Genomic DNA, 16418 nt, shown 5'->3' with positions numbered 1-16418 from the left:
CTTGTAATAGTAAACATGGAAAAGAGCTATATTTTTTTTGACAAATATCAATTTTGGTATTTGTTTTTTAATTTCACTTCTTATAATAATTTAATATTTTGCCATATTTAATTAACATGTCATTCAATACTAGAACAATCTAAAAAGGGAATTGATAAAAGATAATCCAAACAGAAAGAGAAAATCTTCGAAAGAAACAAAGAAACTTTTAAGAAACAAATTAAAAAAAAAATCTAGATTACCAAAACAAAAATAATTAAATTTGAGGAATAATAAAAATAATTTGCACATGGTATTGTACTTATAACTAACTTGTAATGAGATGAAGAAGAGAGAAGCTACAATAATTTATCGTCTTTTATTTAGTTTCTTTGTTATTGCTAATAAAATTACTATAAGATAATCTTTATTCATCCTTGTTTGCTTAGCAATATAATTTTAAAAACACATTAATTTTAGGGCCATATTTCTTTTAAGAATTCTAGAAGTCATAGTTATTAATTTTGATTTAGTTTTGATAAGTTGATCTGAAAAATTCAAGGTTCAAAATCTGCTTTAGATTAGGTTTTTAATTGAATCAAATAAAATATAAAGTCTATTAAATTTGTTTTATCTAATTGAATTATTAGTGACCGGTTATTCCACCCAACCTTGATATAAATTATATGAGATTAATATCTTGTAAAAAAGTATAAAATGCTACCATTTTAATAATAATAAAAAAAGTTAAATCAAAATGACCAAATAACATACAAGTTAATCTAATATTAGTTACCCTAGCCTATTTCATGTGATAATTTCTCTTATTAATATATAATCAAATGTAATGCTGCTAATAATAATAATAATAAAATATTAATAGAGATATGTAATCACATTATAATTAAAATATATCCTAAAACAACATAAGAAGTTAATAATACCATAGATAAATTTCATCAAAATTGATAAAATTGGTAAGAGTAATTAAGGTCAAGGATTTATATAAAAAATTAAACACTTTCCTATCTTTAAAAAGAAAGAAAGAATTTATCAAAATAATAATAATAATAATAATAATTAAAAAAAAAGAGAAGAAATCCATTGATGCATATAGTATCGGGCTAGGCCATCCTTCTCCTGGGCCCAAATTCTGCTATACTTAACAAACGTTGTGTAAAATAAAACCCCCAACTTCACTAACCCACCGGAAGTGGAACCCACATCTTTCTCAGTCCGCTAAAACCCTCCCGGCGGCAGCAGAAGACAAGACGAAGGAGAAACAAAATGGTGAACAAATCATGGAAGATTATACCAAGACCATTACTCGAAACAATCTTAAACAACCACGCCCAGCACCACCGCGTCCCTCAACCTCTCATTCTCCACGGCCCCCGTGGCGTCGGCAAAACCACCCTCTTCCTCGAACGTATGTATCATCTTTTCTTTCCAGAAACTTGAAAAAGCGAAAGAGAGATCAAGCAAGCTCTAACTTGATTTTCTGCTTTTTTTTTGCAGGTCTCCTTAAAGATTGGAACAAGGGCTCCCACATAACTGGCTATGTAGACTTTGCGCAGTCAATCAAAGACCATCACCCTCAGCATAACAACTCCTACCCTTGGGCTTCTTGGTCTAGTTGTGATCCACCAACACTCTCCAATTGCAAAACCCAGCTCGAAACTTGCCTTGAATCGATGACCCAGAAGGGAATCCAACTCGGAGCCATTACTTCCAGCCAAATATTCTCTACTCTCAACAAATGGCATCGCCTTGACACTGTCCTTCGTCGTATACTACTCCAAAACAATTCCAATATTGCTTTGAAATCGAGAAATGCTATTTCTAAGGTTTCAAGTTCGGTTCTTTGGGACCGGGCAGTTTTTGCGCTATCTGCTCGATCAAATGCCAAAGAGATTGACGAGATTCTTGGGTTGGAAGACAAAGGGAAGAGCTTGTCTGTGGAGGAGGCTTCGTATTTTAGAGAGGCGTTTGTGGCTTTGAGGTTGGCTAAGGAGGTTATTACAATGCAGCAAGGGTGGAGAGCCAGTGCCATTGCTCATTTGAACAGGACTGGTGGGTTTTCGAGGTCGTTGGCCAATTCTTGTACTGATTGGCCTTGTTTGCTGCTCGAGTTGCTATCAAAAGCTGCTGAGATTGATTACTTTCAGGTCATTATTGAGAAGAGTTGGCATTGCTGTTTTTACTTTTGTTAACTCTTGTGTATCATTACAAGTATTTGCATGATTCAATTTAACAAATGCTTTGTCTGTTTGGTGGTTATATGGTTGAATGAAGCTCTTTTATTGTCTTGTGATTTGCAAATTGAGCAGCCGAAGCTGGTTATAAACAATATTGAAGTTCTCAAAAAGGCTATTTTAGTGGATGATTCAATGGTTTCTGGACCAATGTATCATGACAGTCTGATATGGAGAATTGTTGCATTGGGTGCAAATGAGAGATGCCTGCCCATTATGCTTGCGACATCTGATAGGTTAGTCCATTCCTCATCATCTAATCCTTTTGTTTGCTTGTACTTTGCACCATACTAGTTAAATCATGCTATTTCCTGATTGGTAGTGTATGGTTTTTTCTGACTTTAATCTTGAAGCAATTGAAAATACACAATTATCAAACAAGGGGCGTGAACACAACCCCATGCTTCCCTTTGGAAAGATTGTGGGTAATAGTATGGTTCATTATACACCCTATTCATTTATGAACTCACTCTATTCAAGTTAAACGGAGTGATTCCATGAAGCTCCTTCCTTCATTGAATACAAAAACAACTCCTTTGTTAGAGTAAACATGTCGGGTTAGATTTTGGAATGGTATATTATTGCTGGGAGTTCGGAAGGTTTGCAACAGCCTTGTGAAATAAGAACATCAAAATTGCCTCATAATTATTAGATGAAAACTCTGCTAGAACCTAGTGATGCAAATTACCTATTTCCTACATTTTATCTTTCTGGAAGTTTTTAACCTTTCACTTAGTGTTACATCTTTGCAAGGTTTTTCCCACTCCACTGCTTTTGGATTCTAATAAACATTGCTGTCACAGCTACTACTCATACCAGGCCTACTGGGATTTTGGATTTCCAGATATATTCATTTCCCGTGAGGTATTCAAACTTAAACTTCTACTGCCACTATTACAGGTGCTGCTGCATGTGCATGGGTGGGGTGTGCCTTCTTGTCTGCATGTTATTTTCTTTGATTTCTTTGACAAGATGTAGTCGTTGCTTACTGCTATGTTGAAACAGTGGAGAATACTCACAGGTCCATTCCTTTGGGATAGAGGACTTTGATAAATCAATATTTGTTATCTAAGATATTTCTTTCCCAGACTGTTTCTTGCTTTGTAATTTCAGCCTTTGAGAGCCAAATTGCAAGTCTGCTGCCTAAGATATTTTAATTAATGCTACCTAAATCTTGCACACATAAATTTAAGTACTGCAATAACTCATAGAGATGCTCACAAACATGCTATTGTGACTGCTAGGGTCCTTCTAGCTGGGTCTCTGTTCCAATCATGTGGCTTTAATGTATTATTGTTAAAAATACATTTCTGTTTCACTTGATAGAATCTTTCCATTGAAGAAAATCTGTACTTGTGAAAGCAGAAAACATCTGTTGATTGATAATTATGGTGTATGTCACTCATTCAATATTCTTTGTTTGCAGAACTTTGGATGGGCTCCACAAGAAGCTAAAATGCATATGGTTAATGATTACTTCAGTCAGTCAGAAGTGAGAAATTTTGTTATTTTCATTTCCCTGACAGAATATTTTAAAAACTAAAAGAGTAATGAAATGCCCTTTAAGACTTGGAATAAGAAAAGAAATTACTGCAAGTACTGCTTTGCCCTAGTTATCTTAAAAATGAAAAGAAAGTCAAAAGTTCCATTGTTTTTGAAATTTACTTCTCAATAGTCTTGGACGAATCATGCCTGGTTGCTTTATCTCAGATTCGTTGCATTTTTATGGGAATTAACAGAATCTTTTTTTTTAAATTGTAGTGGACGGTGATTATTGAGGTGCTTGGTCCAAACCCTCGACATCTGTTTGAGCTTTATGCTCTCAAACAAAGTAGCTATTATCAGAAGTAAGAATTTTTTCTCTCTCTATATATAGTGGTTGAAGCATCAACCATTTATAGAAACTTATTTCCTTTCCACTATATAAATGGTGAGTTTTTGTTTTTTGTACCTTGTCGAATGATGGTATTGTAATGGATTAAAAAACATTTATTATTCTCTTTTATACAAGTGCAGGTCTGCAGACATTCATGCACAAATACATATACATGTGTTTGGTTCATCAAATTTACTTACTATGTCTTTAGTTATTTTACCTTTGTTTTCCAAAGTACATAATTACATTGTGCAAGATTCTCACTCTTACATTCACTGGATGTAATGTAAACATGCATAGTGTTAATGCCAGCTATGAAATTGGTGAAATGAAAGTGTCATTGATTGGATGGAATCCTATATTTTTTATAAATATGATGCTGCATGTGTTATTTTCCTTCTGCATTGTTAACTGCAGGGTCCTTGAAGACAAGGCTAGCACATTTGAGGATATTGTAGACGCATATTTAGCATATTTGCAGGTAAGATTCATAATGACATCTGAGCAAGTGCTCATCTCATTTCCTCCTGTTACTATGGTTAGTAAAGGACTAAGCTAATAATTAGTTGACATGCCTAATCTATGAGCCTAGCTTGCATATTCATGACCTTTGCCTGAATTTCTTCATTGAAATTTCTGAATGCTGGACTGTTTTTCTCCTGTACCCCTATGTTCTACTTTTCTCTTTTTGACATTTTGGTTAATCCTATCAAGGACTATGAGCTAGTTATTATTTAACATGGCTAACCTTTAACCCCCTGTTTACATGACCTTTACTGGATTTTCTTTCTTAAAGTAATCTGGTTGCTGCATAATATTGATAATAAATGTAAATGGTTTAGTGGTGGCTGAACTTAAGTTGTGCTATCTTGGTTGACTTCTCTACTGATAGTAATCAGTATTTCATTTTGGTCATGGTAACCGTTTGAAAATGAATAAAATATTTATGAGATGCATCCTTTTGTGGTTTTTCAATTATGTTAATCAAAAAGTAAAGCATAAGGAGATAAAAGCAAAGCTAACTTTACAGAATGCTACCAAGAAAAAGAGTCAATATGAATCTCGCTTTCAGGACTCTGTTTTTGAATAAAAAAGCACTCTCTTTATATAGCTTGCTGAGGCTTTGATTTAGATCTTCTTTTTTTCCCCTAGAATTATTCAACTGCAGTCAGGTGGCTTAAGCACCAGTCCACAAGCTATTTCTTCCATTACGAGAAAGTTTGCTTTGAATCAATAGAAAGATAAAATGTTCCAAGATAGTCTCTCTTTTTTTTTAAAAAAGAAGAAGAGAAAACAAAAGGATCAAATGTTCTGATTTTTTCCCATTACTCCTTGCACATGGGGCACGAGTGGAACTCAATGCAAACTTTGTCTCTAATTACTGGACCCACATAGAGCCATGTCACTCAAAACTAATGTATGAGTTATACGGGCTTTAGTAATTGGCCTTAATTGACTCAAATTTGATAACTCAAGGTTAGATTGACTGAATCAGAAACACAGGCAAAATTGACGGCTGAAAACAAATGCATGAGCAAATATAGGGTTAAGCCATGTTTTTTTATCCACAAGTAATATCAATTACTTTTATTTTGTGCCCTGTTCTGCCTCATCATCTCTTATGTCACTTTATTTTAGGTTACTGTGGTGAATCCTGCCATGGATAAAGCACTGGAATTCCTGCAAAAGTTTGCCAATGATGCAAAAAGTGGAAAAATTCCAAAAGATAGATTACGTTTTGGTTCTCCTTGGAAGCATCCTTCAAAACTGGACGACCCTACTCAATGTCAGCAGTGGGCAAAACTTCAGCTGCTGGATTTTGTTCAATCTCTAATAAATACTGAATTTGGGGTAACATGTTTCCTTTTTTTTCATTTTATACTTAAATAGTGTTGTTTTTTTTACTGTTGCGTATAATTTTAAAACACCTTTTTTATTTGTATGGGATATAGGATTTTTTAACAGTTTTATGATGCTCAAATTTCCTCCATGTCGGGGTGGTTTAAACAATATATTAGTATAATATACCTGCTAGAAGTTTGTTAAAATGTTTAATGCTGTTCCTGGACTGGACATCCATAATATTTGTTAATAGGTGTTAATTACTCGAAATGACTGTTAAATGTAACAAGCATGCTCAGCTTATATTTGAAGATGGGTTTGTATTTATAAGCTGTTGACCTGGCTATTATTGTTCTCTGAGGCTGTTATTCTTTTGTTTAATTTTTAATTTCTCTCTCTTGGTGTAGGTAAATTACCTAGGTGATTGTAGCTTTGAGATATTTGATGATCCATGCACTGTTGCTTTATTAGAGGTATTATTTTCTTTTTTTGCACGTCTTGCTATTATGCATCCATGGATTTGGTTAACCTTCAGTTCAATTTCAGTCCTCATACTGGACTAATGTTCTTAGATAAGCTCACTTAACATAATTTCTAGGTTGGTTTGCTCTATGCTCAACGTGATCCATCATTCATTCGCCCCATATCTATAGGTATTCAGAGATGTCTTGTGAGATGGTAAGAGATCTTCTCCTTTTGTATCCTATTACCCAAAATGAGCATGAAAATGCTGTGCATTCGCATAAGTTGATGTTGGCTCACAGGCTTGTCCAGGAACGGATGAAAATGAGTTTACAGAACCTGCTCCAATTTCTGTGGCAGCGAATTATACGTGGCCGTAGTTATCGTCATTTGATGTTACAAGTGGGCTACAAATAACCAAAAAGGTCAAGAGTATGTGTTGTCTATTAAATCAGCATTTCTCCTATGTTTGCTCTAATTTTGTGCAACAACAGATTTTCAAAAACCTGACTGCTCAAGGGGATTGGCACAGTTTCAATACTGTATGGGACCTTGAACCAAATGACTGATTTTGATTTTTTGTTGCACAGGAGATCCTTGTTTGCAACAATTTCTGTGAATATGAGTTTGCTAGAGGCTGTTACCTTGATTACAATACCAAGGTGGTTGACATCCACTCACAAAGCCATCTCAAGTTCAAATGTGAGTAAAACAATATATGATTTTGTTTGTGTTTATTGTTTATATATCTTGATTCTTACCTCAGCTTCTAGACTCCCAAGAAAGAAATTTGTAAAAACCCTCATTTGCATCATAGCATAAACAAATAATGTATGTGTTTGTCATTGCAGAATTCTTTGCATGAACAGATATATCACGTGGTTAACCTTGCAGGGTTCTTTTGGCAAAGGCATCCTTTGAGGGTGAGTTTCCCTTTGATTTTCACTCATAGATTAAGTTATTTTTTAAACCCAATGGCTTATAATTGCAAATGTGCATACAATGGTCGAAAGCCTTGATTGTTTAACCCCTATTAGAGGTTTGATCTTTTAAGGATTTCTTTGCACATTAATGCAAAATTAGTATATGCAAGAGATATCATCCAAAAAAGCTGGTTATATTGTATAATTGCATTATATTCGGCTCATACAAGCCCTTTAAAGATTTCTTCAACACTCTTTCACGATCCTGCATGTTGTCACTTGCCAGTCTTTAACACCTTTTTTACTTTTCTCCAGTGTACAGATGTGTTAAAATTGACTACAGATTCAAAGAAAATAGTTTGATACTGTAAGATTCTCCTTCAGTGGACAATTTATCAGCTTTAGCCTTGTATATAACATGACTATGACTACTCATTTCATTCCTTTAGTAATAAAAGGCTAAAAAAAATAGCTCCGCATTATTTGTCTTGAGCATGATACCAAGTTCACTAGTTAAACACAGCTTAATCTTGAGCATCATTGAAAAGTCCTTGTTCTTGAATATTTTAACTGGCACTTTCGAGGATCGCATTGCATGGTTTATATTTTGCTTGAATTACTTCATTAGTCACCATAACATGAGATTTTATAGGGCTAGGATCTCTGACTTTTAAGTTGATACACCTGGCGTGGGCTCCAGGAGATCCAAAGTCCACGTACCCATGTCTTTGACATCATAGCTAGTAGTAGCTAATCATGTTTGCCCTCGACTACTTCTAATTTCTAACCAAAAGCAAAATTCTTTGCCTGTTGAGTTACTATTTGCGTTCAATAAGATATTGCTAATAGAGCTTTGTCCTCTCTCGTTTTCATTAAACCTAAGCTTTCTTTATTTTGAAGTAGCAATATCTTCCTCCATAAACCAATCTCATATTTGTTGTTATTGATATTAAAATCTCAAGAACTCAACATTGTTTAGATAAAATTATTCATCATCCAAAGGAAATAAATCTAAAAAAGAAAAAAGTATTACCAAAACTCTTAAGAGCCGTGGTGAAATCACTGTATACCTAGAATCACTGCATGCCTAGACAAAAAAATATCTATTGCTATAGTGAATTTATTTGTTTACCCTTCTAAAAGAAATATATGCCTTGGGGTAGGGGTAATTCAGCTTTTTTGCATGTAACTCTGAAATGACTAAAATATCTATGAAGTCAAAAAAGTTGTAAGTTGTTGACTGAGGGGTGTCTTTGTTAAACATGGTAAAAAGATGTCTTTACCCTGGAATCAAGAAAGCAAAAAAAAGCATAAGTGCAGAGGTATTTTTGTCGTTTCACTCATTGAGTCTTGTTTTTGTTATTTCCATATTAAAAAATGATGTTTTTGTTTTTCTTGTGTTGAATAATCAATTTTTAAATTCAAAAAGTTATTGGCATGTGCTTTACACACATGGGCAGTGCATGCAACGCTTCCTGGTGTTTGTGCCTATCTTTTTGTCGTGTTGTTGGAAGTGTCGTCCTATTCTTTTTCCCCTGGTATGGCGCATGATGGTGTAGTCTGGGTAGTTTTTTGTCGATGGTTGTTTTATTTTTTTCTTCTTATCTCTCTCCTCCCCAAAAAGTATATCTCAATTCTCTTTTTATTTTGATATTTGAATTTCAGTTCTTATTCTTTTGATTTTTGTTGGCCCCTTTATAAAAGTTTGGTTTGTTTTTATTTAGTCCTTCAATTACAATATATCATATATTATTTTTTCAATTTGGTCTTTATTCTTTTAAATTTTAGTTTTTTTTCCTTTACTCTTTTGTTAAAGTTTATTAGTTTTCAATTTCTCTCTTCAATCAAAGTATATAGTGTATTATTTTTTTCAATTTGATTCTCGTTCTTTTGATTTTTTTTTTGTTAGAGTTCATTTTCTTTTCAATTTAACCCTCCAATCAAAAAAATTTGATTGCCTTCTAATTTATTTATTTGTTTTGATTTTGATTTTCATTCTTTTAATTATAATTTTTTGTTTTAGATTCTTTTGTGTACTTTGATTTATTTTCTCGGTTTCATTCTTCAACGTTTGATTTGATGACGATTAGACTTTATGGTATTTACATTTATGGTGCTTCCAGTCTAATAAATCGGGTAACGAGTTTGAAAAAATCGTGCAAGTTAATATTCTTTTTTGACTCATTTTCTTTTATGATTTCATCGTTCGATGTTATTATTATTCTTTTTTTCTTTTTTTGAAGATTGGCTTTGTGGCTTTCTTCAATTTCTTTTCTATTAGGTTATCTTGATTTTATGATTTGAGCCACAAGTTTTGAGGGTTAACCCTGGTTAGCTTGTCTCTTATTACTTAGGTTATATCCCACTCGGGTTGACTTAGACTGTTATTTTTTTTTATTTTTTTATCTAATTTTGTAATTTCAAGGTTTTTTTTTCTAAGTTATAGTGATTTTTTTTATGTGTATGTGTGTAATTTTATTTATCTACTATTGTTGCCTATTTGTTTATTATCAAATTAAAATAGAATCAACTTATTAAACCCGGTCAAGCCTATAACCCAAGTAATTTGTTTTTTTTTTTATTTTTTTAATTGTGCTTGTGATACCTAACGAGCACCTTTTTTTCTTATTTTAAATTTGGTTTTTATTTCAATTGATACTTTTTTAATGTTTTTTTTTCAAAAAAATAGTTTTTTTACTTTATGTTTCAATTAATATCCCTCCTATATAATTTTTTTATCTCCCTTATTTAGCTTTTTTTCTTAAGAGTTTTTTTTTTAAAATCATTTTACTTGTATTAAATTTTCAAAGATATTATTGTTATTCATCATTAGGTTTTTCTTCTATGTTTTATATAGATGAATTTTATTTTGAAGAATTAAAAATATGTATTTAAATATTATTTTTAATATGTGCAATCTTACATAATATTTTTAAATGTTTTATTCAATCAATTTCATATGTTTATCTATTTCTATTATTATTTGAATGAATAAATAAATAATTTTAATTAATAAATTCAATAAACATTGGTAAATATCTAATGTTGTAAAATTAAATATTTTAATCTATATCTATTTTTATTTCGTCAGCGCATCCCGTTGATAAATTTTCCTGTCTGGCCTGGACAGCCCAACATCAAACAATCTACACTGCCGATCTTCCCTGATGGGCCTGCAGCTTGCACAAATCTGCGCTGCCAATATTCTCTATTGTCGGCATGGCTGCCACTGCCCCAATGTCTTGTTGAAAAAAAATATATTTTACCTCCAAAAAAAGAGGATCAAGTAGCTATTTGTTTTCTATTTCATTACAAGTATCATATTTAAACCAATCATTTTATTAATCAAAACTAAATTATGTTTTCAGTAAAAGAATTTAGTTGTATCATCAAAACTTACTTTCATGACGTATTGTATGGAATTGTAATTGATTAAATTCTTGGTGAAATTATGATCTAAAAACATTACCTAATTTCAATTGCAAATTTTATAATAAGAGATCGTTACTCATTAAAAGTACTAGGTAATTTTATTCGTGTTTAGTTTGAAACAAGAAAAAATACAGGTACTCATTTTAATAAGCAAAGTAATCGGCAGAATTGAGAGAGAGATATTTATGTAGAGAATTATATGTTTTATCGGATAGAGGATTGTTGATAGTAAAAATAAAAAACCACATAGAAAACCGACCACTCTCCTAAAAGAGATTCAAATTATGATAAAATATAGGTTTATCCATCGATCATATATTAATGAGGTTTATTCTATGATAATCATGATGAATATTTTTTGAATTCTAAAGGAAACTAATAAACAAATAAAAATATAGGCGCAAAGTGAGGAATGATAAAATATTGAAAATATAGTCTTTTAATTCAAATTTATAAATATATAGAAAATTTATAAAGTAAATTAATATTATAAAGTTCATTTGTTAACATATTGAAGCATGGATGTCTGCCTACGATTTTTCTTGTGAGGCCTTTTTGTGGTGTGCTTGGAGGTGGAGTCCCCAGCTTGGGGGTTGGTGGCACGGTCGGGGTATGGAGCAGCAGCAGTAGCACGGTGGCAGCCGGGGGGGTGGCAGCATCCATTTTAAGGTTCACCTCATTCATATGGACTTTTTTTGGAATGATAAAATCAGTACGCTTTGCACCACTGGACAATGAAATAAATACATTAATAGAGACAATTGCAACGACATAAACAAAGAAAACTACCCTAATAACTCACTCTTGTTCCGAGAAAATCCGCAATGAGATGCCCGTAGGGCATCTCTCACGTAGGAATGCTGCTTGTCCTCTTATTAAGCATTTTTCATTCGTTATTTCAATCTCCGCCTCGTGAAAACAAATAGTATTTTTTTCGCATTAAAAATAGTAGAGAAACCTCCAGAATATTCTTTCATTTCAAAATAACAAAATCTGAATGCAAATAAACTAAAATTTATGAAAAAAGTAAATTAATATCTTTTGATGGACTGGTTGTGCGTGATGTCTGTGTGGATCTCTGAGAGTTACTGCAGAAATTCAGAGACGAATCTTGTTATTTGCATTCAGATTTTGTTATTTTGAAACGGAAGAATCTTCTGGTAGTTTTTTTACTACTTTTAACGAGAAAAAAGTATTATTTGTTTTCACGAGGCGGAGATTGAAATAACGAGTGGAAAATGCTTGATAAGAAGACAAGCAGCATTCCTACGTGAGAGATGCCCTACGCGCATCTCATTGCGGACTTTCTCGGAACAAGAGTAAATTGTTGCTGCTGATTTTCTTTATGTCGTTGCAATTGTCTCTATTAATGGATTTATTTGTATTGTCCACTGGTGCAAAATGTACTGATTTTATCATTTCGAGAGAAGTCGCGGCGAATGAGGTGAACCTTAAAATGGATGCTGCCACCCCCCGGCTGCCGTTGCTGCCACCCCCCGGCTGTCGCTGCTACCACCTCATGTGATGCTGCTGCTCCACACCCCTACCGTGCCACCAGCCCCCAAGCTGCAGACTCCACCTCCAAGCACACCACAAAAAAGCCTCACAGGAAAAATTGTAGGCAAGCATCCATCTTTCAATATGTTAACAAATGAACTTTGTAATATTAATTTACTTTATGAATTTGAATTAAAAGACTGTATTTTTAATATTTTATCATTCCTCACTCTTCGCATATATTTTTGTTAGTTTCCTTTAGAATTCCAAAAATGATTATCATATAATAAACCTCATTAATATATGATCGAAGGATAAGCCTATATTTTATCATAATTTGAAAGTTTCCTCTCTTTTAGGAGAGTGGTCGGTTTTCTATGTGATTTTTCAGTTTTACTATCAACAATCCTCTATTCGATAAAACATATAACAAACAAACAAAAATATAGGCGAAGAGTGAGGAATGATAAAATATTGAAAATACAGCCTTTTAATTCAAATTCGTAAAGTAAATTAATATTACAAAGTTCATTTGTTAACATATTGAAGCATGGATGTCTGCCTATAATTTTTCTTGTGAGGCCTTTTTATAGTGTGCTTGGAGGTGGAGTCTGCAGCTGGTGGCATGGTCGGGGTGTGGAGCAGCAATAGCACATGAGATGGTAGCGGTAACAACCGGGGGGGGTGGCAGCATCCATTTTAAGGTTCACCTCATTCATAGGGACTTCTCTTGGAGTACGCTTTGCACCACTGGACAATTAAATAAATCCATTAATAGAGACAATTGCAACGATATAAACAAAGAAAACTACCAGCAACAACTCACTCTTTTTTCAAGAAAGTTCGCAATGAGATGCCCGTAGGGCATCTCTCACGTAGGAATGCTGTTTGTCCTCTTATTAATCATTTTTCATTCGTTATTTCAATCTCCGCCTCGTGAAAACAAATAGTATTTTTTTTTGCGTTAAAAACAGCAGAAAAACTACCAGAAGATTCTTTCATTTCAAAATAACAAAATCTGAATGCAAATAAACTAAAATTTATGAAAAAAGTAAATTAATATCCTTTGATGGACTGGTTGTGCGTGATGTCCTCATTAATATATGATTGAAAGATACGCCTATATTTTATCATAATTTGAAAGTTTCCTCTCTTTTAGGAGAGTGGTCGATTTTCTATGTGGTTTTTCAGTTTTACTATCAACAATCCTCTATTCGATAAAACATATAATTCTCTCCATAAATTTCTCTCGCTCTCAATTCTGCCAATTACTTTGTTTATTAAAATGAGCACTTGCATTTTTTCTCGTTTCAAACTAAGTACGAATAAAATTACCTAGTACTTTTTAATGAGTAACGACCTCTTATTATAAAATTTGTAATTGAAATTAAGTAATGTTTTTGGATCATGATTTCACCAAGAATTTAATCAATTAGAATTACATACAATACGTTCATGAAAGTTAGTTTTGATTATACAATTAAATTCTTTTACTGAAAACATAATTTAGTTTTTATTAATAAAATAATTAGTTTAAATATTATACTTGTAATGAAATAGAAAACAAATAGCTACTTGATCCTCTTTTTTTGGAGGTCAGATAATTTTTTTTCAACAAAAATAATTGAATATATAAGTTTTTTCAACCTGTTTTTTTTACATAAATAATTTTAAATATAAATTAAAAAGTTTATGTATATATCTAATTAAATAAATTGAGAACTATTATATCAATCAATAAATAAAAATTATTAACGATAATTAGAGATAAAACTAGAAAAACTGAAAGATAAATATAGATCTAGATATTATGTTTAATGATTTTGTTTATTAAAATTAATTTTTATTTAATAAAATAATAATAGAAATAAACACACATGAAATCAATTAAATAAAACCAAAGGGAGAAAAATAACATGTAAGGTTCCATATATTAGAAATATTATTCAAAAATTAATATTTTTTTATTTTTTTAAAATAAATTTTATTTATATAAAATATAAAAAAAATTATAAATGAAGGGCAATGGCAGTGCAAAATGCTATTTGAAATTTTTAGTGAGAGTTGCTGGATTTTCTATTCGGTAAGTGAGCATCTTAGATTTTTGTATTTTATTGTTGGAAATGATATTTATTAGAGGGACAGATACATCTGCTCTATTAAAAAAAATTTGAACGTTCAATACAGCAGATCACAAGCGACAATCCAGAAGGAACCATGCTAGGGATATAGGCCATGTTTGTTTCCAGAAAGTGATTTCCAGAAAACCACTTTCTAAACTTTCCTGTGTTTGTTTGCCATTAAGAAATTTGGTCAACAGAAAACACTTTCCAGTGAAAGGAAAATTTGGCTTAGTTTTTAGAAAAGTGTTTTTCTAGAAAATTTAAGCGGAAAACACTTTCCGGAAGTTGTGAAAAAATTAAAAATATCATATTATTTGTTGATTATATCAAATTTGATCCTCAAACTTTTGATTGCTATATATATTTTTCAATTTCAACTCTTAAACTTTAATTTTTATATTAATTTTGGTTTTTATTTTTATAATTATTATTTGTTTTTCCCTTATTATTTTCTTATTGAAATTTTTTATCTATCAAATTTGGTCCTTATTATTTTGATTGTTACTTATTTTATTTGAAATAATTTATGAAATGTTAATTATTATTATTTTAATTTCTTCATCTTTCATTTTTATTTTATTTTTTAAATTTGATTTCTATTATTTTGATTATCATTTATTATATTTAAGATAATTTATGAAATTATATTTTTTTTAATTTCATTCTCATTCAACTTTTTAATTTGTAAGATTTGTTTCTCATTATTTTAATAAACTTGAGAAAATAAAACATTAATAAGTTATTTTCCAGCTTATTTTTCATGACATAACCAAACACTGGAAAATATTTTCCAATTTATTTTCCATTACACTACCAAACATCGAAAAATAATTCATTTTCCTGGAATTCACTTTCCAAAAGAAAACTGCTTTCCAACAAACAAACGGAACCTTAGTCCTTAGCATGGTTCCTTCTGGATTGTCGCCTGTGATCTGTTGCATTGAACGTCCAAAATTTATTTAACAGAGCAGTTGTATCTATCCCTCTAATGAATATCTAATATAACTTCAGGTATACTAGAGGAGCGTCTTCTTTTGTCTTTAGATGAGGCATGACAGTGCATTTAATGGCTCTATAAAAAGGTTTTATGCCGGCTTTTTTATGGGAGAAATGAAGAAGAAAATGAACATGGCACAATTTTGTCCATTTTAATTTATATTTTCTTTGTTTGTGATGCAGTCCCTAATCTTTCAATTTTGTTGGACTCAACTAATTTAGGTTAATTTCTAAAAATTCCTTTCGATTAAGTCCTTGGTCATGTTAGTTTCGACCCTCAATTATCAATGCCTTCTACAATATGGCCCTCGGTCTCAAACTTCTTTAATTTGGTTCTTAATTAAGCCTTAAACTTCTAATTTCTTCAATTCCATCCTCATTTGCAACTTGAATTGGATCCTCAAATTCACATGCTTTTTACAAAATGATCTTTGGTCTCGAATTTGATTTTCTTGCAATTTTATCCTTGATTTCACCTAAATGAGTTTGGAAAAATTAAATCTAGTCCTCTAAAATTTCAATCTTCTCAATTAAGCCCAAATTAAGCTTTCAAACTTATTGTTTCACCAATTAAGTCCCTAATAAAATTAATTTGACTTATTAAAAGCCCATTTAAGTCATTGCATTTCATTAATTCTTTTAGTTTGACCCAAATTAATTCTTAAACTTAATTTAACCTTTAATTAGGCATGTGATTAAAAATTAATTTTTATAAAAATTCGTCCGATAATCATTTAATTTAACCTTGATTTTTGTATTGTCTTTCAATCTTGGGTACAATTAAATTCTTGATGTTGTTCAAAATCTCAGTTTGGTTTCTCAATGTGTTTAAAACCCTTATCAATTTATTCTTATCAAGTTGTTAGTGTTTCATTTTGTTGTTTTATTTCATTTTTTATTTTTTATTTAAAAAATAATAATTTTAAGGGAAACCCAAAATTGGATTATGACATATATGGTGAATTCTAATTTGAGCGAAAGTTCAAGTGAACATGAATGAACATAAGTCACACTTGCCACCTGAATCTCTTTA

At 31.5% G+C, this 16418-nt stretch overlaps 1 protein-coding gene across 6 annotated transcripts; it reads left to right on the top strand.

Annotated features, from left to right (window-relative positions):
- The first annotated feature begins 1187 nt into the window (after positions 1-1187).
- Positions 1188-13192, top strand: LOC133691292 (uncharacterized). Of its 6 annotated transcripts, none has more exons than XM_062111736.1 (14): positions 1188-1408; positions 1498-2147; positions 2310-2470; positions 3038-3098; positions 3661-3726; positions 3996-4081; positions 4528-4591; positions 5749-5961; positions 6360-6425; positions 6551-6630; positions 6717-6839; positions 7005-7116; positions 7266-7337; positions 12860-13192. In XM_062111736.1, the coding sequence occupies exons 1-11, from the start codon at positions 1267-1269 to the stop codon at positions 6829-6831; spliced, it is 1704 nt and encodes a 567-aa protein (XP_061967720.1). In that variant the 5' UTR covers positions 1188-1266; the 3' UTR covers positions 6832-6839; positions 7005-7116; positions 7266-7337; positions 12860-13192. The 6 variants fall into 6 exon arrangements, with proteins under 6 accessions (XP_061967720.1, XP_061967718.1, XP_061967719.1 ...); XM_062111734.1 differs by lacking the exon at positions 12860-13192 and adding an exon at positions 10468-10810; XM_062111735.1 differs by lacking the exon at positions 12860-13192 and adding an exon at positions 10429-10810.
- The last annotated feature ends 3226 nt before the right edge of the window (positions 13193-16418 follow it).

The sequence above is a fragment of the Populus nigra genome, chromosome 4, assembly GCF_951802175.1.
Source record: "Populus nigra chromosome 4, ddPopNigr1.1, whole genome shotgun sequence".
Classification (NCBI taxonomy): domain Eukaryota; kingdom Viridiplantae; phylum Streptophyta; class Magnoliopsida; order Malpighiales; family Salicaceae; genus Populus; species Populus nigra.
The sequence above is the reverse complement of the archived record's forward strand: the minus strand, read 5'-3'. Positions and strand labels throughout refer to the sequence as shown.

What these genes read in the sequence shown, in the direction of transcription:
- LOC133691292 (XM_062111736.1), top strand. Translation starts at nt 1,267, where the DNA reads ATGGTGAACAAATCATGGAAGATTATACCAAGACCATTACTCGAAACA. An exon ending in AACCACCCTCTTCCTCGAAC is followed by an intron (nt 1,409 to 1,497) that starts GTATGTATCATC and finishes TTTTTTTTGCAG; the next exon opens with GTCTCCTTAAAGATTGGAAC. An exon ending in ATTACTTCAGTCAGTCAGAA is followed by an intron (nt 3,727 to 3,995) that starts GTGAGAAATTTT and finishes TTTAAATTGTAG; the next exon opens with TGGACGGTGATTATTGAGGT.